Below are 27,421 nucleotides of genomic sequence, written 5' to 3' on the forward strand. Positions count from 1 at the left end.
GCTTGCTTTTGTTAACTTTGTTTAAAAAAGGTTTTATTTATTTATTTTCACAGAGTGGAGGAAGGGAGAGAAAAAGAGGAGAGAAACACTGATGTGTAAGAGATTGACTCTTGCATGCCCCCTACTGGGGACCTGACCCGAAACCCAGGCATGTGACCTGGCCAGGAATCAAACCAACGACACTTCAGTTCACAGGCCAACACTCAATACACTAAGCCACAGTAGCCAGGGCTAACTTCGGTTTTTAATCTTAAAATACTCATTTGAGGGAAACAAAAAATGAATAAATGGGATTATATCAAACTAAAAAGTTTTTGTACAGTAAAGAAAAACATTAAAAAATGAAGAGACAACCTACTAGAACAACATATTTACCAATAATGCATCTGTTAAGGGGTTAATATCCAAAATTTATAAAGAACTCATATTACTCAACACCAAAAAACAAACAACCCTTATTTAAAAAAAGGCAGAAGGCCTGAATAGACACTTCTCCAAAGAGGTCATACAGGTGGCCAATAGACATATGAAAAGATGCTCAACATCACTAATTATCAGAGAGATGCAAATTAAAACCACAATGAGGTATTGCATCATACCTGTCGGAATGGCTATCATCAGTAGATCCACAAATGACAAGTGTTGGCAAGGATATGGAGAAAAGGGAACCCTTGGGCGCTATTGGTAGGAATGCAGATTGATACAGCCACTATGGTAAGCAGTATGGAGGTTCCTTAAAAAATTAAAAATGTATCTGCCTTATGACCCAGGAAGTCCACTTCTAGGGATTTATCCAAAGAAACTCAAAATATTAATTCAAAAGAATATATGCAGTGCTATGTTTATTGCAGCATTATTTACAATAGCTGAGATATGGGAACAATCCCAGTGACCATAGATGTACAAGTAGATAACAAAAGCTTGGTACATTTACACAATGGAGTACTACTCAGCCATAAAAAAGAATGAAATTTGCCCTGGCTGGTGCAGCTCAATGGACTGAGCACCAGCCTGTGAACTAAAGGGTTGCCAGTTCAATTTCCAGTCAGAGCACATTGCCTGGGTTGCAGGCCAGGTCCCCAATATGGGGGCACATGAGTTGTAACCACATTTTGATGTTTCTCTCCCTCTCTTTCTCCCTCCATTTCCCCCTGTCTAAAAATAAAATGAATACAATCTTTTTTAAAAAGAATGAAATATTATTATTTGTAAAAGCGTGGATGGACCTAGAGGGTATTATGCTAAGTGAAATAAGTCATCAGAGAAAGACAAATACCATATGGTTTCACTTGTATGTGGAATCTAAAGAACAATATAAACAAACAAAACAGAAACAGACTTATAGATACAGAGATAATTTTGATGGTTGCCAGATGGGAGGGGCACTGGAGGGGGATAGGTGAAAAAGGTGAAGGGATTAAGAAGTACAAATTGAGCCCTTACTGGTGTGGCTTGGTTGGGCATTCACAAGGAGAGGTCACCAGTTCAATTTCTGCTCAGAGTACAGGCCTGGGTTGCGGGTTTGGTCCCTGGTCAGGGTTTGTGCGAGGGATAGGTTGCTGTTTCTCTCTCACAATGGTGTTTCTATTCCTCTTTTTCTCTCTTCCCCTCCCCTCTCTAAAAATAAACAAAATCTTTAAAAAAAGAAGTACAATTTGTTAGTTACAGAATAGTCACAGTGATGTAAAGTATAGCATAGGGAATATAGTTAGTAATACTGTAATAACTATGTATGGTGTCAGAGGGGTACTAGATATATCAGGGTGATCACTTTGTAAGTTGTATAATGTCCAACCACTGGGTTATACATCTAAAACTAATATAATGTTATATGTCAATCATAATTGAAAAATAAAAAATGTTAAAAATAATCTACTTACAATGAACACAAAATCTATAAATATTTTAAAATTCTATATAGCTAAGTATATTACCCTTTTCTTTTGTCATTTCTGAGTTTCTTCTTGTAATTAGAAAGGACTGCATTGTTTTAAGGTTACATTTGTATGATTACTTACAACTACTGTCTGTTTTTTTAACTGATTCAGATTGTCATTCTGAAAGTAAAGTCAGAGGACCAGAAACTACTGTCAGAATTTATTATTTAGCAAATCTGTGTTATACACATAAGGCATTGTAGATACTTTGTGAGATTCTAGGAGTTAGGAAGGTTTTAAGGCAACATGCCTGCTTTGATTCCAGCTAGCTAGACAGATACCTAAGGACTTATGATAGTTCCTACCTCTTAGAGTTGTTTTCAGGATATAAAGTGCCTATAACTGTGCACAGCATTGGGTTAATGTTCAATAAAAAGTTGTTACTATTATTATTTTTAATTTCTGTTATAACATACGTGTTATAGCTCTTATAAGTACTTAGTAGAAGAAGCATTCTGTGTGTATCTTTATCTGCCCTCCTTTTTGTGGAGGACTGGAAAAGATTTTATGTGTTTGAAAAGGGCCTTGACAGATTAGTTATTTGGTAGGAATAAGAGAATGCCAGGCAGAAAGCAAGATTTTCCTGAGATACCAACAGCCATAAATACAGAGATATAAAAAAGGTAGAATATAAGCCCAGATAAGTAAGTTGGGGACTTGAATGCCATGCTAAGAAGTTTGGATTAACTGTGAGGACAGACTCCTTCACCCAGTCATTCAATAAATACTTTTTTGAGCACCTGTGTGAACCAGGCACTATTGTAGGCACTGGGGATACATTGGTGGGATTAATTTTGATAAGATCCAAGATGACCTGGTATTTAGATCTAGTTGAGTAAATGAGTGAACAAATGGATACCTAGTTAATTACCCATTGTAATTAGTACTAGCATGGAAATAAAAAGGATTATAATAGAAAATAACTGGAGAATAATACTAGTTAGAAAGGTCAGGGAAGTTCTCACCCAGGAGGTGAGTAACTTGGGGTGAACATACCAGTATGAAAACTGCAGGCCAGTTAGAGAAAGATAAACACCATATGATTTTACTTATGTAGAATTTAATGAACAAAATAAACTAACAATAGGAACAAACTCGTAGATACAGAGAATAGACTGACAGCTGTCAGCGGGGAGAGGGATTGGGGGGCTGGGTGAAAAATAGAAGGTATTGAGCAGAACAAACAAACACACTCATAGACACAGACAATGGTATGGTGATTACCAGAGGGAAAGTGGGATGGGGGAGGTAGAAGAGGGTTAAAGGGGGAGATAAATGTTGTGATGGAAGGAGACTTGACTTTGGGTGGTGAACACACAAAATACAAGATACAGATGATGTGTTATAGAGTTATACACATGAAACCTATACAATTTTATTAAGCAATGTCACCCCAGTAAATTCAAAAAAAATAAAAAATGGGAAAAATCAAGCAAAAAATCCCCTCTACATTCAAAAGAATTATAAGAAATTTGCATAGTAAAGAAGATATTTCAGGAAACTGACAGAAGAGAGTGCTTGAATTTGAAGTTCATAAAAGAAAGATTCTTTCATTGAGGTGGGGATGGGTGGGGTGTGTGTGGGTGCATGGTGGGGTGAAAACGAAGACAACTGTCATTGAACAGTGAAAACAAAGATCATCATGGTTTAGTATTTAGTGATTTTTCATATTTGCCTACTTCTGTAAAAGGGACATGTGTTTGTGTGTCACTTCCACTTAGGTGTAGTTACAATCATAGTGACTCAATTATAATAATTACTGGCAATAGTGAAGTGGTCAGTTAGGGTTTCCATAAGCTTAAACTGGCTACCTCTCCTTAAGACTTCTGGCTAAACTGGAGTGGTGTAGCTTAGCTATCATCACTGCTTGTAATACAAAATGATTTCATATAGCATTTGGATCAAGTATTTTTTGTGTGTGTTCATGTTTCTCTCAGTAGGTGATTGGGGAAAGCAAGTATCCTTTGCTCACATTTACAATACTAGGAAAGTGAGTCAGCCAAGATTTTGGCATTGCTTGTGACTGTAGAGTCCTTTACTTCTTTTCAGTAGCCTTTAAAGGAGAATGACTGCTTGTGGTTTACGAGTTCTGACCATAAAACAATGATGCTGGTTTGCATGAGGCTCAAAAATCAGTCTAGTCACTACAATGTATAGTGATATAACTTTCTTGCTTTTCTTTTAAATTGTTCTTACTTTATTTAATGTTTACACATGGGATTTCCTAATAAAAATAACAACAAAGTGATCATAAAGTACTTGATACTTGGTAGTAAAACTGCATAAAATACTACATTTTGAACCAGGCACAATAGCATGTACTAAAAAGATTAGTTGAAAGGAGCTTGAAAGGCAGTGGAGGTTGTGTTTTCCAGATGGCTAGAGGGATTGATTTGTGAGGAATGAATAAATAAATTGTGAATGACATGGTTAAACACATCTGAGGAAGTGTTATAGTAGTATGTAAATTAGAAGGAACATAAACATGGAAACCTGAAAGAAGGGGAGAGAGGGGAAGATAGAAAAAGGGTTTGAGTAATAGGAAACAATTCAGAGCTGTTCTCACATTCCATAGGTTCTCACTTGCCTGCCTCAGCAGCCTACACCTCATGGTCAACAATTTATTTATTGATTTATGCATTTACTGATTTAATATTTATGGAGCATGCAGATATGAACCCAGCACTGTGCTGTTTTAGTAATACCCTTTGAGTTCCTTCTGCTCCTCACCTCCTTGTCTTTCTACTTAGTGTGCCTTGCTTCCACTCTCTAACTATTCAATGAGGAGACATTTCTGGCAGAGAGCAACAGAGGTAGAGGTACAGCAGCATTAGAGAGTCTTTTCTACTCAACAAACACAGTCTGCATTCAGAAGTCTGAGGTTCCTGGGGTAGGGATGATGGCAGTTTGAGTTGGAAGGAGGAGAGCAGGGGATAGGGTGGGAGATCTAGTTAGAAATCTAGGTGGGGTCCAGATTATGGGTGCCTTTGGACCTTCTTGAAAACAAGGAGTCATCAACAATTTAAAAACAGAAAAATAATATAATTGGATTAGTGTTTAGAGAATTTATAGCAGTGTGAAAGATGGATTTGGGGGAAGAGTAGATTGGAGCCTGGAAGATCAGTTAAACCATTATTTTAAAAAGTCTAGGCAAAAGGTCAAAAGGCCTGACTTAAGACAACAGGAATGGAGAAGAAGGACTGCATTCTGGAGAAATTTCAGAGGGGGATTGATAGGATCAGTTAGATATGGGAAATAAACTAGAAGAGAGTCATGAGTGACTTCAAAGCCCAGGAGGAGTATGAGGGCAGGTTATGGCCCCCGGGCATGTGACGACATGCCTGGACCACTCCTGGGAGCCTCAACAAAATCTTCCCATGTCCCAGGGAAGGAAAAACAGTCTTTAAAAATGAAAATCATGCCGGTACATGAAATCCACCAAGTAAGTTGTGAAACAGTTGTGTTTGTTTTGCCACATTATTGGACAAGATCAGGCGCATTCAGAGTGGTATGGCCATAGACTGTTCTGCTACATTCTCAAAAAAAAAAAGATCATAATATGTCTCCAGAGAGAAATGGAAAACATCTTGGGCTCCAGTTAGGCTCTTGCAAACTGTCTGACTCAAGCAATTGTGTGGATGGTGCAGGGAAAATAAGGAGAGGGAATTCAGAATCTGTCACCTTCGTAATACACAAACTTCTGTAAACACCTAGCCTGGGAGAATAACAACTGTAGCTGCCACTTTTTCCCCATTACACCAATCATATTTTATTGAATATATATAATATATATACTACAAAAGCTATGGAAACAAAAAATTAAAATATGTAATCCCACCTCAGAAGAATCTTTCATTCTCCAAACAAGGAGAAGTCATGAATAATATAATTTACAGAATGACTTTTTATATTCTTCATCTTGAGAAAAAAAGTGCCCTATATCAGAAGCTTTGTGGGCCATAAACCACATACCAGTTTTATAAAATGCTGAACCCTTAAAATCAGGCCTGTGGTAATTTCTACAAGCTTTAAAGGCTTCTTTTTGGTTACTTACTGGGAAAATATCTGGTCAGATTTTAGAATTTATGCCCTGTAATCTCTCTCTCATTTATTTGTTCATATATATGAACAACATATTTATATATTGTTATTTGTTATATATATTTATATTATTATATGTTTTGTCTTAACTAAAGTACAGACACTATTCAGATTTAGTTATTTTTTTACCTAAAGTCCTGTCTGAGATTTAGTCATGTGTCCTCAGACTTCTCTTGGCTATGACGGGTATACTAGACTTTCTTTGTTTTTGATGAATTCAACAATTAGAGGATTACTGGCCAGGGATTTTGTAGAGTATCTCTCAATTGGGATTTGTCAGATGTTTTTTCCCATGACTAGAATGAGATTATGGGTTTCCGGGAAGACTAGAGGTAAAGTGTCACCCTTACTGAATCATATCAAGGCTGTTGACCTTGATTACCTAGTTGAGGTACTGTTTGTCAGTTTTTTCCACTGTAAAGTTACTATTTTTTCATTCTTTCCATAAAGTACTTTTTGGAAGGAAATTACTATACAGGCCACACTTCAAACGAGGGAGTTATGCTCCACCTCTTTGAGAGTGGAATATCTATAGAAATTAATTGTAATATTTCTGCAGGGAGGAGTTGTCTCTTTTTCTCATTTATTTATTCAATCACTTATATTTGTTTCATATTTTAGGTTATAATCTATTACTACTTTATTTATTTTCTTCAAATTTTTCCAGCTTTGGCCATTTCTTTCCAGGCCAATGTTATACATTTCCTTCCCTGCTCCTAACATCACCCCATTTCTCAAGGAGCCCTCATTTCTTTTAGTGGAAAATGGTATTAGAAACCAAGATTTGAGCACTAGTTGTGCTCTTGTCTACTGGGATGTTATTGCTTCTAGGCCCTCTCAACCTCTCAGTAAGGAAATATGCCTGTATACTGACTCATGTATATACACATGTCTATAAATAGATGTATTATCTACATGTAGCCATCTGTATCCACATTAAGCTAATCCTGAGATCATGCTAATGTCTCTATTTCTAGTCCATTACCACATGTATCATTCTAGCCTCCTCCTCCTGCTTGTCTGTAACTTCCCACTCCAGGTAGTGAGAAACTTGGCTCCCAGTATCTACCACCCTTTAGTTAATTGTTCACTTCTAGTATATTGTGGTTTCAAGTTGTTAACCCATGGTTAAATACTCTGTAAAGTATAGTACAATATTTATACACAAATCCTTTTTTCTTGAGTTTTACAGACTCCACTAATTTCTAGTTACTTGGGTCAGTACCTTTATCCTTTACTTCCTTTAGTGATGCTGTTTCACAAATTTGTAATATAGTTAGATTCTTTTATCACATTCTGCATTTTTTAAAGTCCCATATCCTGGGACTTTAAAAAATTGCATACATTAAGGTTCACCCTTCGTGCTATGAAATTCTATGTATTTTGACAAATGGGTAGTGACACGTACCCATTATTACAGTATCATGAAAAATTATTTATGCTAAAAATTCTCTGTGTTTTACCTATTCAATCACCTACCTTCTGAGCCCCTGGAAACCACTGATCTATTTTTCATCTCCATAAATTTGCCTTTTCCAGAATGTCACATAAATAGAATAATACAGTATGTAGACTTTTCAGGATGACTTCTTTCACATAGCAATATGCACTTAAGGTTCTTCCCTGTCTTTGTGTGGATAAGTAACTTATTTCTTTTTATTACTGAATAGTATTTTGTTATCTGGATTTTTATATATTTATTCTATGTATTCACTCTTTATCTATTTATTCACCTACCTACTGACAGACATCTTCATTTCTTCCAACTTTTGGCAGTTATGACTAAAGCTGCTATTAACATCTGTGTGTGGTTTTCCATGTAGGTATATTTTCAGATCACTTGGATAAATATATAGGTATGTGACTTTAGGATTATATGGTAAGACTATGAATAGTTTTGTAGGAAATTACTAAACTGGCCCTGGCTGGTGTGGCTCAGTGGATTGAGTGCCGGCCTGCAAAACAAGGGGTCACTGGTTCGATTCCCAGTCAGGGCACATATCTGCATTGTCCCCAGTTGGGGGTGTGCAAGAGACAACCACACATTGATGTTTCTCTCCTTCTCCCCCCATTATCCTCTCTCTGGCAATAAATGAATAAAACCTTTAAAAAAAGGAATTGATAAACTGTCTTCCAAAAGGGATTTTATATTCCTACCAGCAATGAATCAGAGTTCCTGTTAAGCTACATCCTTGTGAGCAATTGGTATTGTCAGTATTTCATATTTCAGCAATTCTTTTTTTAAATATTTTATTTATTTATTTTCAGAGAGAGGGGAAGGGAAGGAGAGAGGGAGAGAAATATCAATGTGTGGTTGCCTCTCATGTGTCTCCCACTGGGAACTGGCCTGCAACCCAGGCATGTACCTTGACTGGGAATCAAACCGCGATCCTTTGCTTCACAGGCCCGTGCTCAATCCACTGAGCTATGCCAGCCAGGGCGTATTTCAGCAATTCTAATAGGTATGCAGTGGTAGTTCTTCATTTTGATTTGCATTTCTCTAATGATGTTGAACATCTTTTTATTTGATATTTGTCAAGTATATATCTTCTTTGCTGAAAGTTCAGATGTTTTGATTTTAGATTTTCTTCTTTTCTAATATTTGTATTTAATGCTATAAGTTTGTAAGTACTGCTTTTGCTGCATTCCACAGATTTTGACATGTTGTATTTTCATTTTCATTTATTTCAAAATATTTTAAATTTTGTCTTGTGATTTCTTTGACCCATGGGTTGTTTGGAAGTGTGTTGTTTAATTTCCAGGCATTTGGGGGATTTTCCATCTATTTTTCCATTATTGACTTTTAGTTTAGTTCTATTGTATTAGGATTTATGGTAAACTGGCTAGGAGTTGGGCTGTGTTTAATGTTTGGTGTAACTGTCAGTGCCAGAGGGTTAAATTCCTGTATTGTCAGTATTTTTCTCTCCTGATTTGATTTTGAGTTTCCTGCAGTACAGCTCCTTGATAAAGATTCTGTGTCTTTTCTCCATAACTTTGCCAGCTCTTGTTGTTTGTTGATTTGCTTATGATGGCCATTCTGACCAGTGTGAAGTGGTATCTCATTGTGGTTTTTATTTGCATCTCTCTGATGGCTAGTAATGCTGAGTAATCCTTTCATATGTCTCTGGGCCCTCTGTATGTACTCTTTGGAGAAGTGTCTGTTTAAGGCCTTTTCCCATGGGAATGCAGACTGGTGTAGCCACCATGGAAAATAGTGTGGAATATTCCTCAAAAAAACTAAAAATGCAACTGCCTTTTGACCCAGCAATTCTACTGCTGTGATTATACCCTAAGAATCCCAAATCACCAAATTCAAAAAAAACCCATGCACCCCAAAAACCCATGAGCAATTTACAATAGCCAAGTGCTGGAAACAGCCTAAGTGTCCATCAGTAAATGAGCGGATCAAAAAACTGTGGCACATTTACACAATGGAATACTATGCAACACAAAGAAAGAAGGAACTCCTACACTTTTGTGACAGCATGGATGGAACTGGAGGGCATTATACTAAGTGAAGCAAGCCAGACGGTAAAAGACAAATACCATATGATCTAACCTCTAAGTGGAACATAATCAACAAAAGAAACAAGCAAGCAAAATAGAACCAGAAACATGGAAATAAAGAACAAACCAGCAGTGATCAGTGGGGAGGGGGAAGGAGGATAGTGGGGGAAAGAAGGTGAAGGACCAAGTCAAGGAATATGTATAGAGGACCCATGGACAAGGACAACGAGGGCAGGGAGGATTGAATATAAAAGGTGGGGGTGGGTAGGGCAGGAGAGGGTAATGAGGGAAAAATGGGGACAACTATAGTTGAACAATAAAAAAAGAGTCTGTGTCTTGCAGCTTTTTCAGTTCAAATTCACTATTATATTAGAGCTCTATTGATGTGGTGGTAAGGTATGGGAAAGCAGGTGATTTTATAATCTTCTGATTACATTTCAGTGTCTGTTGGGCCTGTGTCTTGTGGCTATGACTGTCACAAGTTTTAGTCCAGTGGTTTATGTTTTTGTTCTTCCTACCTTCTACTCCTGTACCTGACCTCAGCTTTCTCAACATATTTCTTGGAAGCCCAGGACCTTGGTGACTCAGTTTTTTTCCTCTTGGGTGAGATAAGAAGGCTGGGAATAGAGGATGCTGGAGTAGGAGGAATGCCCTTCCCCCAAATGGGATAAGGCTCAGCCAAAGAATTTTTCCCCTGGAGCACAGGGAGCTCTGGGATATTTCAGAGCCAGTTCTTTCTTGAACCTTCACTGAGAACTTGGTGCAGTACCTGGAGGTAGAGCCCACAAAAGTGTAAACCAAAAGAGTTTCTAACTTCCATGCAAGTCTGCACTCAGCCTTCAGCAATTCCTCAAAGTTGCCATTTAAGTGTCCCTATGAGATTATGGTTCTAGCATTTTCTACTCTAGGTAAGCAGATCTCAGTTGTGCCTCTTTGGGATAAGCCTGTCTCTTCAGATTGGGCTGCTGCAGTTTCCCCTGCAACCTCAACTCTCTGGTGGGCCCAAGAAAAGTTGTAGATTTTTCAGTTTGTCCAGTTCAGTTTGTTGTAATGATGGGAGTAAAAACTTTTAAGATCTTTATTTGCCAGACCTGAATCTGGAAGATCTCCATTTCTGTTTCAAATAGGGAAACCACTTTGGTCTCTTTTTTTAAATCATAGGAACTTTTCCATACCAGTGATTTATTCCTTTTACTCCATGCAGAATATCCTGCAGCTTGGTCTCTTCTTGAAAGAAAGAAAATATATATATCAGAGGCCCTTTGGCAGTATTGTAAATCCTGAGTAGATTATTTTAAAATTCACCTTGTTCCAATTTATGGCATGGGCTAGAGGAAGGGTTGTTGTAATATTTTAGGAGTGTGTGCTGGATGTTTCTGGGGTATGTGGGTAGCAGGTACTCCAAAGATACTGTATCTATATTGGTATAGTTCTCGTTAACAATAGGCCAGGAGCATTGTGTCCCAGGTTGTCCTGTACTTCATTGATGAGCTGTGTCTTACTTTTGTTTTTCAAAGACTAGGAGTGCCATTTTATTATCTTGCCAAGAAAGTGTTTCAGATAACTATGCAATCAAAATACCACTTGGAATTCCTCAAAGCTAAGGTCTTCTCAAAAGTCATTCACCACAATGTATGAGTGACAAAAAAAATCATTGCAAAAAATGATAGAGTATGGGAGTTGGAAGGGACCTTAAAAATCATACATGCTGATACCCTCTCCTGTTACAGATGAGGAATTTGAAACCCGAAGAAATTAAGGCAGTTGCCTAAGGTGACACATATAGTGAGTTGTGCAACGACAGTTAGAATTTGTATCTTCTCACTTCTGGACAATAGGTCTGATCAGGAAGAGTTTCTTCCCATTGCCTTTCATTGGAAAACTTAATAAGCCATCTTTCTCTTAGTGCTTTCCTCTTGATGTTTTCCAGAAACTGTCATCTACTGTATTTCTAAGTTCCCTGGTACTCTTCCTCTCAGAATGGAAGTCTGTTCTTTGCATTGTCTCATCTCTCCTCTTCTGTGTTATCATTATTTTTTCTTTTTAGAACCACTTATATAACAAATATGCCTCATTATAAAGATTTAAACAATACACATATATGTAAAACATAACCCCTCTTACTTCCCTTTCAAGATAACCCCCCAAAATAATTCAATATGACCTTTTCAATGTTTTCTATCCAGTTCACACAGAGATACTTACTTTATTTTTTAAAACATATTCTACTTATTATTTTGTAACTTGATTTTTCATAGAATATGTTTGTGTGATTTTTCTATTTCAGTACCCATCAGTTGGTTCTTTCCTTGCATTATTCCCCTATCACTGTTCTCTCTCATTGTTTTCAGATTTTTGCTTCTACTAACAGTGTTACAATGAATAACATAAACATATTGGTGTGCATAGGTACAGCACACTATTCCCATGAATTTGATAAGAATCTCTTTATTAGTAATTCCTCTCTTGAAGTTTTTCCCCTACTAAAGCATATGCTTAATCTCTTGTCAACTTTTTTTTTTCAGCGAGGATTAATAGAAAGAAACCAACACAGACTTGGTATGGGAGAACTGGAGAATTGCTGTTTCTAAAACAATAATTACAAGTAGTTACACAGGATCGTGCTAACCAAAGGATTTCCCAACACTAGAATGTAATGTGAATTTTAAGGCAGTGTCTCTCTACCCATTGTTACATCCCCCAATTCTTTTTTTAGTCCCATAAACATGTAAATTTGATAAGGAAGGAAGGAAGACCAAGCAATTGAGCAGAGGGCTATTTTCTTTATATGGACAACCTGTGTAGCAGCTTTGTCAAATGTAGTTCCTTTACTTCTGGTTCTCCATTGATTTTATTTTTGAACTTTAAAATTTTTTATTGTTGTTCAAGTACAGTTTTTTGCCTCCTCCCCACCCATGCCCACCTCCCCAGCCATCCCTGCCTCCCTTCCCCATTTCCACCCCCCTTGTTGTTGTCCATATGTCCTTTATAGTTGTTCCTGAAAACCCTTCACCCTTTCACCCCGTTATCCCCTCCCCTCTCCCTTCTGATCACTGTTAGCCTGTTCTCAATTTCAATGTCTTTGGCTATACTTTGCTTGCTTGTTTGTTTTTTTGATTAGGTTCCTGTTAAAGGAGAGATCATATGGTATTTGTCTTTCATCACTTGGCTTATTTCACTCAGCATAGTGCTCTCCAGTTCCATCCATGCTATCACAAAGGGTAGGAGCTCCTTCTTTCTTTCTTTCTTTCTTTCTTTCTTTCTTTCTTTCTTTCTTTCTTTCTTTCTTTTCTTTTCTTTTCTTTTCTTTTCTTTTCTTTTCTTCCTTCCTTCCTTCCTTCCTTTTTTAAAATTTAATTCTTATTCAAGTACAGCTTTCTGTTTCATATTCCCTGCCCTGCCCCCCCCAGTGCTCCTCACCTCCCTCCCACTTCCTTCCCCACCTTAATTATTGTCTACGTGTCCTTTATACTTATTCATGTGAGTCCCTCCCCTTTTCCTCTATGATTTCCATTGATTTTTGTGGGCTTCTAGTCCAGTGGGAGCTTGCAGATACCAAGCCATATTCCTCATGCATGTTTTCCTAATTGTGGTAATTTTGGCAGTTAGTACCTTGGTTCCACTGGTAATGAAGATTAATTTGGTTGGGAACTTTCAGATTAGAACAGATACTGGGAGTAGGAGACGTAACAGGTACACACCAAGCAAATGACTACAAGCCAATGGGAACAGAGCTGTATTCCAATGGTAAACAAGGAACCAGCAGGTGTTATTAGAATGTAGATTCATGCTTGTCTCTAAAGCTTTTCCCCAATCCTTGTATACTTCATGAAACTCTGAAATTTTATCTCAATAGTATGTATCAGAGATTTGGTTGTAGTTCTCTTATGCACATCTGTCATCACCCTTTTTATTGTCTAGCTCTCAACAGAGTTGGGATAGAGCTTTTCTTCTGTGTTGTCCTTCCTGACTCTTAGACAACTTCAAGTTTTAACCTGCTGTGAGCAAGAACCACAGCAGTCAGTCCCTACATGGAATGAGTGCTTGAGGGAAACTCAAAACAACACAGGCACTGACTAATCAGATTGGGTGTAAGACCTGTCAGTGTCCTGAACCTTACTGGTGTTCCAGCTAGTGCATCATGGGAACCTTCAGGGGACAGTTGGAGGGGAAGAGAGTCCTTAGGAAAGAGTGGTTATTTATCTATAACTGTGGAGGTATTTCAATATTTAACAACCAGTATGGCTGTAAAGATGTGTACCAATGGAATAGTTACCCTGGATAAGTGTTCCACAGCCAAACTAAGGTAGTACACTAAAGCATGACATGGTCCTGTGATACTATCCAGAGCTCAGATAGGAAGGCTACTCCAGCAGCATTTGCTTTTCTGCCACTGGATTGGGTAAGTGGGGAAGTAGAATATAAGCAAAATGGAGGCACACACTGATAGACAGAAAGGTCCTAACAATGTTGACTAAATATTGGGACTTCAGATCTCAAATATAGAGGTAAATGGAATATAAAAGGATTCATGACTTGTGGGGAGATTTAGAATGCATGAACCAATAAAGAAAGGAAGGAGAGCGGGTATGGAAGTGAGAAATGGCATACAACAGTGTTTAGTACTTGAGTACTTGCTATAGAATGAAGATAAAACTTAAATGACCCCAGGTTTAATATCTGCTAATGGGTGCTAGGTAAAGTGCTGAATTTTTTTTGTATATGTGGTTCCAGCCTTGCAAAAATACAATACATCCCTATAAAAACTAAAATACATTTGAAAAAGACTGTTTAAAGCCCTGTGATATATACCGAGAGCCCTGTCCCATTTCTTTGAGTACTTATTTTCTTCTTTAGGCTGCTGCCAATAAGTGGACCCTCACACAGCTGTGATATTACTAAATGAGGGCTTCAGGGTTGGTGCATGAAGTTTCTTTTTATCCTCTTTCCCCTGGTGTTTTTGTTTAACTAGTTCATTTAATCAGTTACTGTTCAGTTCCCAGGTAAATTTCTAATGGCATATTGGTTAGGGATTAAAATAAACACTATTCTCAAATAGCAATTTCTTTTTTTGTATTATAAGGGGTTTTCTACTTTTAAGCGTTATGCGATTTTTAGAAAAAAATAGAAAGTAGTTTCCATAAGGGAAAAAGGAGCTAAATGCATCTATTTATATGCCTACTTATTCAAGCAGTATGTTTCTAAAGACCTGTTGTTAAGTTTTTAGACCTAAGACTACCCTACTGGGAAAGCTGTTTCAATATTTCCTTTTTTTCCCTGACTAGTTTTCTGTAGTTCTGTACCACCACCCCCACTCAAGGACTCAAGTAATTCAAATTAGTCTTTTGAGGGTTTTTCTTCTATCAGTCAGCTTGAGCTCTAATTACATTTGAATCACTTTTCTGTTAGAAAAGTGAATTATTGAATTATTTTATATATTACTTAGGATATTCTATGCCTTCAAAACTTGAGTTAAATTTTACTTCTTTTCTTTTTCTTTCTTTCTTTTTTGTATAGAGACAAAAATCTAGACTTAACCTGAGTACTCAAATCTGACATTTAGGGTTGTTGTTTGATTTTCCTCTACCTTCCTTGGCAGGGTATTTACATACCAGAAACTTAACTCTTAATACACCATTTTTTGAAAAGGTTTTTGTATTACATTACTTCCTTTGTACTGTAGTAGTTAGCTCTTGGCTCTGAATGGATAGGTAATTTCTGCTACCATTCTTAACAAGTAAGTCTTACGAATTTACCCTTCTTTCTAAATAGGAAAATTCTAAAACAAACAAACAAACAAACAAAAAAAAACAACTGGATGTGGACTGACCCACAGGTAAAGCTGTTTATCATCAAGTCAGGTATAATAGATACCTTAGTGAAAGAGTGCCAAGAATTTAATCCCTCTCATTGATGAAACCTAAAATATTGGTAATATCATTGTCATCATCATCATCATTATATATTTGAAAATATTTTAGTTTTTCTACTCTAAACATTATGATAGATATTTTAAAATCATTTTCATTGTTTTTCTATTACATTTGTTCCAATTTTTACCCCTTTGCTCTCTTCTGCCCATCTGACCTCCTCCTCACATAGTCAATTCCCACACTGTTGTCCATGCCCTTGGGTCTTTCATACATATTCCTTGACTAGTGCCTTCCCCTTCTTTCGACTGTTTCCCCTCTCCCACCCCTCTGTTAACTTTCAGTCTGCTCTATATTTCCATGCTTGTGGTTCTGTTTTCTTCATTAGTTTATTTTGTTCATTAATTCCACTTATAGGTGAGATCATGTGGTATTTGTCTTTCACCACCTGGCATATTTCACTTAGCATAATGCTCTCCCATTCCATCCATGCTGTTGTGAAGGGTGGGACCTCTTTCTTTCTTTGTGCTGCATAGTATTCCATTGTGTAAATGTGCCACAGTTCTTTGATCTACTCATTTACTGATGGACACTTAAGCTGTTTCCAGCACTTGGCTATTACAAATAGCATTTCTATGAACATAGGGGAGCAGAAGTACTTTTGAATTGGTGATTTGGGATTCTTAGGGTATATTCCCAGCAGCAGAATTGCTGGGTTAGAAGGCAGTTCCATTGTAGTTTGAGGGAATTCCATACTGACACTAACAATGTACTAGGGTTTGCTTTTCTGACATCCTCACAAGTGCTTGTTTGTTGATTTATTAATAATGGCCACTGTGACAGGAGTGAGGTGATATCTCTTTGTGATTTTCATTTGCATTTCTCTAATGGCTACTGATGTTGACCATCTTTTCATATGTCTATGGGCCCTTTGTATGTGGTCCTTGGAGAAGTGTCTATATTCAGATCCTCTGTCCATTTTTTAATTGGATTGTTTGTCTTCTTGGTGTTGAGTCATATGAGTTCTTTATATATTTTAGAGATCAAACTGTTGTCCAGTATATCATTGGCAAACAGGTTCTCCTATATGGTTCGTTCCCTTTTCACTTTGAAGATGGTTTATGTAGCCATGTAGAAGCTTTATAACTTGATGTAGTACCTTTTGTTTATTCTTTCTTTGATTCTTCTTTATTATTGGACTGGCCTTACTGCACAATTAATTAAGACCTGCTTAAAAATAGCCTTCAGAAGAAGGCCAGGGAAGAGAAAGCCTTTAAAACAATGCCACTGTTTTAATGAATTCGTTTTTATGCCTGAAAAAGCTACTTTTATCCAGTTTGGATTAATGAGATCAGATATGATGTTGCTTTCTGGCTAGAGCACTAATAGTAAGAAACAACTCATTTTTGTTAACTATATCCTAGGTTTTCAAAGTCATTAGGTGCTTTTAAAGAACTGACCTTGTGTAGTCAGTTCATGTGCAGTTCAGTTTTTTAATATTTTCTCTAATTATGATGTTTTCTTAGAAAGGCATAAAACACACACACACACACACACACACAGTTTAAAGAAAATAATAATGTCAACACTCAGGTAACTATTACTCAGATCAAGAAAAATTACAAGCATTCCAGAAGCTCCAACCTCACATCCACTCCATCCAGATTCCTGTCTTCCTCTGGGTAGCCACTGTCTTTACTTTTGTCATTTCCTTGCTTCTCTTTGTAATATAGTCACTTACATTTGTATCCTATACAAAAACAATGTAATTTAGGTTTACCTGGTTTTGAACTTGTATGAATGGAATCATGTTACGTGCTCTCTTGTGTCTGGGATTTTTCATTCAGTGTTATATTTGTGAGATTTTATCTGTGCTATTGCTATGTAGTGAATTTTTTTTAAAAGCTATTTTTATATTTCGCCTCTCTGTTTTTTACTTAGGACCCCTGTAACTAACTGCTTTTGTAGATTTCTACTTTGCTTTCTTGGATTTTCTGCTAAATGAGGTCTGAAGACTAAAACTTGTCTGGACCCCAGTTTTCATTAAAAAAACTTTATTGAGGTAAAATGGTTTATAACATTATAAAAGCTTCAGATGTACAACATTATAATTGGATACCAGTATGCCCTACTGGGTTCTCACCACCAAAAGTCTAGTTTTCATCTGTCACCATACATATGACCCCCTTTACCCATTTGGCCCTTCCAGACTCCCTTCCCCTCAGGTAACCAGCAATCTGTCCTCTATATCTATGAATGTTTCGTTTTGCTTATTCACTTATTTATTTTATATTCCACATGAGTGATATCATATGATTTTTGTCCTTCCTTGAGGGTAATACACTAAGTGAAATAAGTCACATGGAAATGGACCCCAGTTTTCTGAACTGACCTGGCTGCCACCGGTTTGATGGCATTTGTTTTGATGAGACTACATCTTTAAGGCTTCTGTGCTCGGTTAAAAATCTTCCTTTCTCCAAGGCTGGTCCAAGGGTCTGGTCATGTGATTCCAACAGTGACATCACACTCTGACTGCCAGCGAACACTGGTGGTTCTTTAGGCGGCGTTTGTTCCTGTGAAAGGCAGAGAACGCAGCAAGTGCCCCTCTAAAGCAGTTCTTACTGGGGCTCCTTCTGTAAAAGCTTCTCAACCTAAATGACCAAATTCAGGCTTCCAAGGTTATTTCTTCCTTGAGGCAGGAAAAAAGAAAGCTGTAATTGAAGGTAAGCAGGCTTGAGCCTGGCCACAGATGGAAGCAGGACCCCAGGGAGAAGGGATTCTGGAGAATTACAAGCAGTCTGTTGTCAGATTCTAATGACTGCCTGCTCTTTTAGAGCTGCCTGACAATTTGCATGTACAGCAGGAGACTGTCTACAAAGAAGGATGGTGCATGCTTGTGTTACCTAGTGATGAAAGAGGTTTCTTTCATTTCTGTTAGAAAGCTGTTGCAGATCTTCATTTTGTCTTAATATCCTTTGAGCTGGGGCAGTAGTTATTGCTTTTAAAAATCATCTTCATAACATTTTTTAAAATTTCTCCTCAAAGAAATACTCTTAAGCCAGAGCAAATTTAATTGAAGTGTGAATCTGCTTTTAAAAAGTAAATTTCTGATTGTTTGGTGTCCTGTGTTCATCATGTTAGCATTTGTCTTGAGAATTTAAACAGGCTTGTTTCTCACCCCTTTCCTCACATACTTATTCTCCTTCTGCCCTCGTTTCCTAGCTGGCTATTTCCCTTCAAGCCCTCAAACAGCACACCAACACTGATCTTTATCAGTATGCCACTAACATGATAGAAAATGCTGGGCTGGTGATTCAGCAGCCAACCATTTTACAGCCAGGTAGGTTGGAAGATAAGGAAAGGACTTTGATTAGGAGTTTTAAGATTAACTTGTTCACCTCCTCCACTCCAACCCCTCCCCCAGCCCTACTCCTCAATATGATTTGGATTCTACAGAGCTTTTCCTTTCAAATATGTATGTTCCTTATGAAATGTATGCTGCATTAAGTATTTAGACGGCTCAAATTTGTAAACCACGTACAGCTTGTGTGTTAATTCAAACTGACATTATCAGAGTGCTGAAGTTGTCTGTTAGAAGTTTAGAGGGAAGATAGGGATACAGATAGGGGGAGTGGGGGATCAGTTCAAGCCCACTTTCATCTTCTCTGTAGAGGGATTGATCACCAAACAGTCTGGATAAAGCTTTGTGCCTGTCAAAGTTGATGCAGCAAATGTGAGTTCTGGCTGTCTGGGTTCAATCATGGTGTTACTCTGCATTTTTACTCAGTGTGCATTTGCATAAATACCTGAATACTGTTTTATGTTTTGTGTTTAATGGCTAAATATTGTTCCATCAGAGGATTGTGGAAATGTTTCGAACAAGTTGGTTAAGCCATACTAAGTAACCTTGTATGAATACAATTTCTGAGTTTCAGTAGTTCTCCCCCGGCACTACTATTCATCAAACAAACTTTGGTTTAGCTGGTACTTACTGAGTCTTGTTAAGATGCTAGATGCTGGAAAAGGCAATGGTGAGTCAGATCTAGGGCTGCCTTAAAAGAGCTTCTAGTCTAGAAAGGAACATAAAGTATTTGATTAAGTAATTATAATAGAAGTACTAAAGGTGAAGCAGACAAAGGGCTGGGATTGTTGGGCAAATGGATGTGTTTCTTCCAGTTGAAGGATCAAGGAAGGACATCATCATGGAGCCCTATTCTGCTCTTTAAATCTCTATTGATAAATCTTAGACTCTTCTGACATACTCAGTAAAAGTTTCTGCAAATTACTACATCAAGAATCAAAGTCTTCTACCTATTGAAGGGAAATATGTACATTCCAGGCAGCTTAACTCTTGAAGAGGCTGACATGCTTTCTTTGGAGTCCCCATTCAGACAAAAGCTACCTTCTAAGATTGAATTTTTGCTCTCATAAGTGTAAAATGCTTTCTACTGTGATGTGTCTAAAAAGGCCTTTGACTCTTTTGTCTCCATTCCATAACAGAAACTGAAATAGCTAACCTGCTCCAAGCTCCTGTCTTTTGCTTCATAAGTCCTTTCCCAGTGCACTTCAATTCCTGTCAATTCTCCCTTTGTATTGTTGTTCTCATCTGTCCCCTTCCATTTATACTACCTTAACATACTTATTTTGTGCCTAAACCACAGAAACCTCTGAATGTGATGGCTGTTCACACCAGGTGTTTGATTTCATTGCCTTGTCAACATGCCCTAATTGTACTCAACTGGTAGTTTAAGGGCGTACTTTTGGTGTATTGAAAAGATACATTAAAAATTACCTGTGTCACCCTGGCTTGCATGGTTCAGTGGTTTGAGCACTGGACTGAGAAGCAAAGGGTCACCAGTTCTATTCCCAGTCAGGGCACATGCCTGAGTTGCAGGCCAGGTCCCCAGTAGGGGGCACGTGAGAGGCAACCAAACATTGATGTTTCTCTCCCTCTCTCTCCCTCCCTTACTTTCTCCCTCCCCCTCTCTCTAAAAATAAAATAAATAAAATCTTTTAAAAAATTACCTGTGCCTGAAGTACTAATGTCTGTTTCCTATTCAATACAGAGGACAGGTCATACAATGGTGGAGGAATAGGTTCTTCACATAGGATGATGGACTTCTTGGAGGAGCCAATTCCTGGTGTGGGGACGTATGATGATTTCAATACAATTGATTGGGTGAGAGAGAAGTCTCGAGACCGGGATAGGCACCGAGAGGTAAGGTGAAAGATGGCACATGAGTAACTGTTAGGAAACACCAGAGGAAGATGTTGAAGATATATATTCTTTATTCATATTCTTTCTTTCATCCCTGAATGTGGCTAAATCTGTTTTTTATTGGCAATGTAGAGTTTTATTTTTAAGGTATCATTATATGTTTTGAAAAGAATTTATATTTAATGATAACTTACCTTCCTACAGTAAGTGGTTGAAAGGATCCTTGCAGCCCTGAAATGGGTATCAATACCTATGCAGACAGGTAAAAGCAAACTTGGTGGGAGTGACCAAAATAAATTTTAAAGATCTTCTTTCCCCATTTTCACCTCCCTTTTATGTTTTTCCCTTGAAGCAGGATTTTTAGAACTAAGAAAATAAATGGGTTCTTTTTAAAGGAATAAAAGAAAGAAATCTCAGAGCCCAACTCTTTGCTGGAGCACACAAAATAAACTTTTTGTTATTATAGCTATTTTACAACTACAACACCAAAGTAAATTTATGTATTCAGCTCAAACAGAACCACAAGACCAATCAAATTCAAATTAAGAACATTGATTTTACATGATAGGTAATAAATAGTACTTATGACTATGGCACAGCTTCTTGTAAGTATTACAAGAGCATTTTCCCATTTTTTAAAGTACTGTGAAAACTTTTCATAGCAGTGCACCAAGATCATTTGCCTTGAACTTGTTGCTGTGTATAATTTAAATAAGGGAATCCTGATTTCTAGTTTGTGTCTAGAACACATGGTGAGCTTATTAGAAAGGTAGGGCCCCACCCCAGGGACCCTGATTCAGTAGATGATTCTCTGGGGAGACATTTCAGCCAATGGTAGGTATTATTATTTTTTTCTTTCTTACTATTTCTGCTTTGACTCCAAATTTAAAATTTGATTTTTATGCTGACTTCATTCTGTCCTGAGTTCATAATTTCCTTCTCTTAAGAGCCAGATCAATCTCACTTTTCATTCTTAAGCCTTTTCCAACTCCTGATTGATTTTCTCATGACTTCCTGAATTCACAAGTCAGGTTGTCTCAGGTACAGGTTTTGAGAAATGCCTTTGTAATCCTTGGATTTGTGATAATCCCACTGAGTTTTCTTATTCTAATTCAAAAAGATGATCTCTGTAAAATATTCTGTGTTTTTCAAAGGTTTCTGATATTTAGGAATACATATGTATTCTATTTATTGTAACAATGTGTCAAGCAGGCTTTAAAATTTGGAATTTTATGGCATTTGAATTTCTGCTCTTTGTTATTCAGAGTTCAGTTTGTCATCAGGTACATATTCAAATTTATTCATATTGCAAAAGTCACCTGTGATATGACAAAGGTGTATTTCCCATTATATTAAAAGGGTTACATCTGAAACAAATTATAACAATTAATGATAATTCAAAATCAATTAAAATGTTTATCAAATATTCAAAGGGGACTTTTCAGCACTAACTTCCATTCATCATCAGAATGGAAACACTCACAGGGAAAAATGTCACTTTGTTCACTTTTCACTACTGTACTGGAAACTTGAAGTTATAAGTCAAAATGCAATTTTAAAGGGCTTTAATTTTTTTTATAATTTATTATAATTAGTTTTGATGTTGATAGATAAAGATGGAGTGGCTAACTCACAGTTGCAAAGATAAGAAATAGAGGTCCAGAGAACAGGGGTCGTACCAATGACAAAGTTGTCTGTATGCTTGCTTTTGAAATGTGGGCACTGAAGGGATAAATTGAGAAGGTTAGGGCCTAAAAGGTAAAACTTACTGCAACTCTTGATAGCCTCAGATATTCCTGGCAGGTTTCTGAAAATAAAGAGATGCATTCCTAATATTATTTAGTATCTATGATCAATTTAGAGTAAAGGGTTTGTGGGATCAAGTCTTGAAATTTGCCTGACCTGAAGCGTAGCCCTGGATAGATAGTATACCTCAAATTGTACTTTTCACCAGTCAATTAAGTTTATGTCCGTTTATTCTTTGAAAAACAATCAAATACTTGCTCTGAGTGAAGAGACCATCCTTGAGATATCTGATGTCAGAAAGAGACTACTTTAATAAGCAAAACACAGTGATACTTTAAGAAATCAGCAGCTGAGTGAAGAAGGCCTGAATAAGATACTTGCAGGCATTGTGATATTGTAGATGATGGTGGGGACCAGTAATCAAGGTTCAATAAATCTCAAAGTTCTTGGTTATGTTGGGTCAGCCAAAGACTGTTTGAGAAGTAACTCCAAATTGGTCTCTATTTCAAATGAATAGATTTGTCTTTGTGTTTCTTTACTTTATTCCATATTTGGAGTTGAAAAAGCAATGGTATGTGTAGAATGTATGAATGTTTTCTCATTTTTTCTTAGATTACCAATAAAAGCAAAGAATCAACATGGGCCTTAATTCACAGTGTGAGTGATGCCTTTTCTGGCTGGTTGTTGATGCTACTTATTGGGCTTTTATCAGGTATGGTAAACTCTGTTAGTTTTCTAAATGAATCTCCTAAAATTGTGGTATGCCCCTCCCCTAAGTCATGACCTGAGTTGAGTGCTATGCTTTATGATTTTCCTACATGAAATAAATTGCTGATGGATCTTTTGGATGCACATGGCCCCATCATAAAGGGATACTAATACATGCATTTAACCTCCTTCCTTAAATAAATGATGTTAAATGAAGAAATGAATTTAAATGTATGTGTATGCCATAAAATGTTGTATTCATTTTAAGATGCTGTTAGCACTGCCTTTTGGTGCATTCAGTTTTTCCAAAACACATACTACATGGAGTTTAGGAGAGAAGATGTAGAAGAGGACTTCCTGAGACTTTTTTGTAGCTATTTCTTCAATAACTACCCTCCCAATTGAGGATAAAGAAAAGCATGTAAGATATGGCTCATACCCAGAAGGGTTTTACCATCTCATTCTCTCATGGTGGCTGAGAAGTGGGATGCTACCACCTTTCCCTATCTTCTCCATCAACCTCCCAAGACACTGCAAATAATATGCAATCTAACTCAGACTATTACACTTGGTATGCAAATACAGCTTTAAATCAAATTCCCAAGCAGGCTTCCCCTACCATGGAAGAATAAGAAAGCTAAGAATACCTGGTAGAGATGCTAAAAGTTGTAGCCTTATGGCATTAAAAGATGGGTGTAGGAAGATCTGGAATATTGAGCTAAAACAGAAGTTAAGTGGAAAACCTGAATGGAAGTGGATGAGATGAAATGGCAATTAACAGCACAGGCTGTAGTTTGTAGGTGCCTACATTTGAATCCAAGCCCTGCCACTTGTTAGTTTTGTGACTTTAGGCAAGTTTCTTAACCCTTGGAAGCTTCAGTTCACTAATCTATAAAATGGGGATAAGAGTACCTCTATTACACACATGTGAAAATTAAATGAGATAGAGTGCACATAGCACTCAGCATAGTGCCCAGTTGTTAACTGTGCTTCTGTTATTGTTACCTAGAGATAATTTATGAGCTGTGGAATGTAAGATGATTGCTGCAGTGAGGAATGGCTCATCCACACTGGCTTTTCAAAGATGATCTGGGGCAGGGGTCAGCAAATGTTTTCTCTAAAGGGCCAGATGGTCAATATTTTAGGATTTGTGGGCCAAATGGTTTCTGTAGCACAAAACAGCCACAGACAATAGGTAAACAAATGAGTGGGCCTGTGACCAAGAAAAACTTTGTTTACAAATACAGAAGCAGAGTTGACCCTTGAGCCATAGTTTGCCAACCCATTGTCTAGGGTGTTAATGTTACCCCTTCTGTCAGTTTAGAACCAGCTAATAATAGACACTGTGGTCTGTCTGTAGTCCCCAGTACTGCAGAGATGCTGAAGAGAAAGAAGAAGGATGAGAAAGGGTTATATAGTTTACCAGTTAGGAAGATACCAAGGACCTTGAAAAACTATCTCAGGTAAATATTAGGAGCCAGAGTTCAAGGGGAAGCAAGCAGTGTGGAAGTTTTGGAGGTATTTGGTGTTCATTAGAAATAGAGAAGGGACAAAAGCTTGAAGAGGTAACAAGGATGAGGGAAAGTATTTTGTTTTTTAGAGGAGGAGAAACCTGATAAAATTTGTAACCAGGAAAGAAAAAGAGCCAATTGGGAAAAGAAGGGATAGAAATAGAAGCGAAAGTAGCATTGAGGGTAACCGTGTTAGATAGGATAAGGCATGCATACATGAAATAACTAGAGTGCAAGCCAAACTCTATAACATGTCAATTTTCTGAATCCAGGCAATAAGAGTTAGAAGAAAGAGAATGGGGGGGGGCACGCTGAAATGGTCAAGAGTAGGTATCAAACTGTTTTAGATTTGACTTAGGTTATTTAAGTATGTAAATAACCTGTGTTAACACTTTTAGCACCTACCAAAACATACACATAACATGCCTCCAGCCTGTTGGAGTGCAAGCATAATATCCTCAATTTTTAAATGTATTTCTTGTCACTAGGTGGTCAGTGAATATTTTTCTTTCCCTCATACACACAGGGTATTTTGTTTTTAAGCATTGGGTAGCTACAATAGAAGCAGTGTTTCTGAATGCAGAAAGTCTGTGGATTCAGGGGTTGTGAATTTTATGATATCTTTCCTGTTTCCCTAAACAACTATTCTAGACCATTTAATTTCTTTATGCTAGAATTTCTTCATCTGGATGACAGAAATGATGAGAAGGCCAAAATCAAAAGTACTATAACTATCTTAACCCTATCAGTCTATTAGCCTGAATCCCCATTCACTATTGATTTTCTCATAATTTTCTTTGATAAGTGTTATATATATATAATATTGTTTGCTCCTCTCACTAAGAAAACTTCATAATGTTCATGTTCTAGGCTCAGGAGGCTTCAACATGTCTACAGCTTCATATAACCCTCTATGTGTATCACAGTGTGTGCTTTTTTTTTTTATAAATTCAGTTTCCTTAGCCTAGAATACCTTTCTGCCATTGCTCAAATTGCCTTGTGCATGAAACAAAATCACTATGAAGACTGAGCCCTTCACTCTATAGTCTTTATCAGCTCCCTTCCCCAAGCCATCTCAAAAAAGACATCATATTATATTCTTCAATATGGTAAATGTCAGTTTTCTCAATCTTATGTATATAGTGAGAATAAAATAATCTTTAATAAACTTGACTGTCTGGTGCGCCTCAGTGGTTGAGTGCTGGTCTGCAAACCAAAGGGTCACTGGTTTGATTCCCAGTCAGGGCAACTGCCTGTGTTGTGGGCCAGGTCCCCAGTTGGGGGCGTGCAAGAGGCAACCACACATTGTCGTTTTCCTCTCTCTCTTTCTTCTTCCTTTCCCCTCTCTAAAAACTAAATAAATAAAAATCTTTAAAGAAAATAAACTTGACTGTCTTTATGGATCAATATTCATCGACTCTAAGCCAAAGGAGAATCTATGTAAATCAGCTAAAGGTCAAATCCATTTGCTCCTTGCTCACATCCAACCACTTTGCTTTCCTTTAAGTTTCCTCTATATAGAAATTCTATAAACACAGTGTTTAATGCAATGTTTTGTTTTCCTTTTCCCTCTTGAGCAGGCATTTACAATAGGTGAAATCTATTAGAGATAGTAGGTGCAAATCAAGCAGACAGGCAATCAGAAAGAGGTTCCCAGTGGAATGGGAAAAAGTATATACTTGTTCATTATTTTTATCCCTTTTTCCTCATTTTCTCTAACAATTTTGCCCCTTTCTTCCCTCCCCTCAAATCAGGTTCCCTAGCTGGCTTGATAGACATCTCTGCTCATTGGATGAAAGACTTAAAAGAAGGTATATGCACAGAGGGATTGTGGTTTAACCGTGAACACTGTTGCTGGGACTCCAAGTATGACACCTTCGAAGACAAAGACAAATGCCCAAAGTGGAATAGCTGGTCCCAGCTTCTCATCAGCACAGATGAGGTAACATGTAGTGAAAATTTTGGAACCACTAACTTTTATTCTTTCATTTCCTTCATTTCTTATACTCTACTCATGCCAATTGTGGAGTCTCCCCCAGCCCCCATTTTCCTTTTCATGAAAAGGGGAACCAGTGCCAGCTGCCTTTTTCTGTGGTTTAAGTGCAGCCCTATTTCCCTCTCTTCTGGCACATGGGATCATTTGGTGCTTACACAATGACTTAACATTTTTGCTTTTTAAAACAAGCTTAGTGTTTCTTCTTAGTTTTAGTACATGGTGTGACTGAATGTATCTTTCTCTAATAATTTCAGTAGAAGTGTTAGAGCCATCTGACAAGTAAGCTACAATTTCTAACAAGGGATGGATTGGGTTAAAATATGTTTATAGTATAGGTTCCAAAAGTAATTTGTCCCTGAGCATTACATTAGAATATTAAAAAATTATAATATTTTCAATATCAAAACAACAGGAATAAAATCGTCCCAGTCCCATTTTGAGATTAAATCAACATTTTTATTTGTCCTGTCTTCTAGCTTATATTTTTCGATGCAGTGTTAAGTTTGTTTTGCAGTTCCTTACCTTTCTATTACCACTTGGTTGTAAGTTAGATCTTTCCTTTTAAAAACAAAAATACAAAAATAAAATGAAACAAAGCAACTCTCAACTCCCAATTCCACTCTGACTTGTAACAACTAAAACAGATACCATCTCAGCTCACTACTCCTCCACTTTGTTAGTGAAGAGAGGGAGACGAGACTAGGATATATGTTTGTACTTTTAAAATTTATTTTTACACCTAGTTTGGTCCACATTTGAAATGACACACATTTACACACATACATACAGAGTCAGTCAAGGGAAAGGAAGGATAGCAAAATAAAGTC

General features: G+C 37.3%; 1 protein-coding gene across 6 annotated transcripts in view; it reads left to right on the plus strand.

Annotated features, from left to right (window-relative positions):
• CLCN5 (Cl-/H+ antiporter 5) overlaps window positions 1-27,421 on the plus strand; it is a 185,753-nt gene that overhangs the window by 128,251 nt on the left and 30,081 nt on the right. For 2 of the 6 annotated variants that reach the window (XM_037057708.1, XM_037057709.1), the window contains 3 exons: window positions 20,482-20,633; window positions 22,992-23,091; window positions 26,353-26,540. In XM_037057708.1, coding sequence (XP_036913603.1) covers window positions 20,482-20,633; window positions 22,992-23,091; window positions 26,353-26,540 — 440 coding nt within the window. Of the gene's footprint in view, window positions 1-3,098; window positions 3,105-17,936; window positions 18,139-18,637; window positions 18,756-19,045; window positions 19,149-20,481; window positions 20,634-22,991; window positions 23,092-26,352; window positions 26,541-27,421 lie in introns of those variants that run through there. The other 4 variants (XM_037057710.1, XM_037057712.1, XM_037057711.1 and 1 more) reach the window with 4 other exon arrangements.

Source organism: Sturnira hondurensis, unplaced genomic scaffold (genome assembly GCF_014824575.4).
Source record: "Sturnira hondurensis isolate 20B ecotype Veracruz unplaced genomic scaffold, ASM1482457v3 Scaffold0009723, whole genome shotgun sequence".
NCBI classification, from domain to species: Eukaryota; Metazoa; Chordata; class Mammalia; order Chiroptera; family Phyllostomidae; genus Sturnira; species Sturnira hondurensis.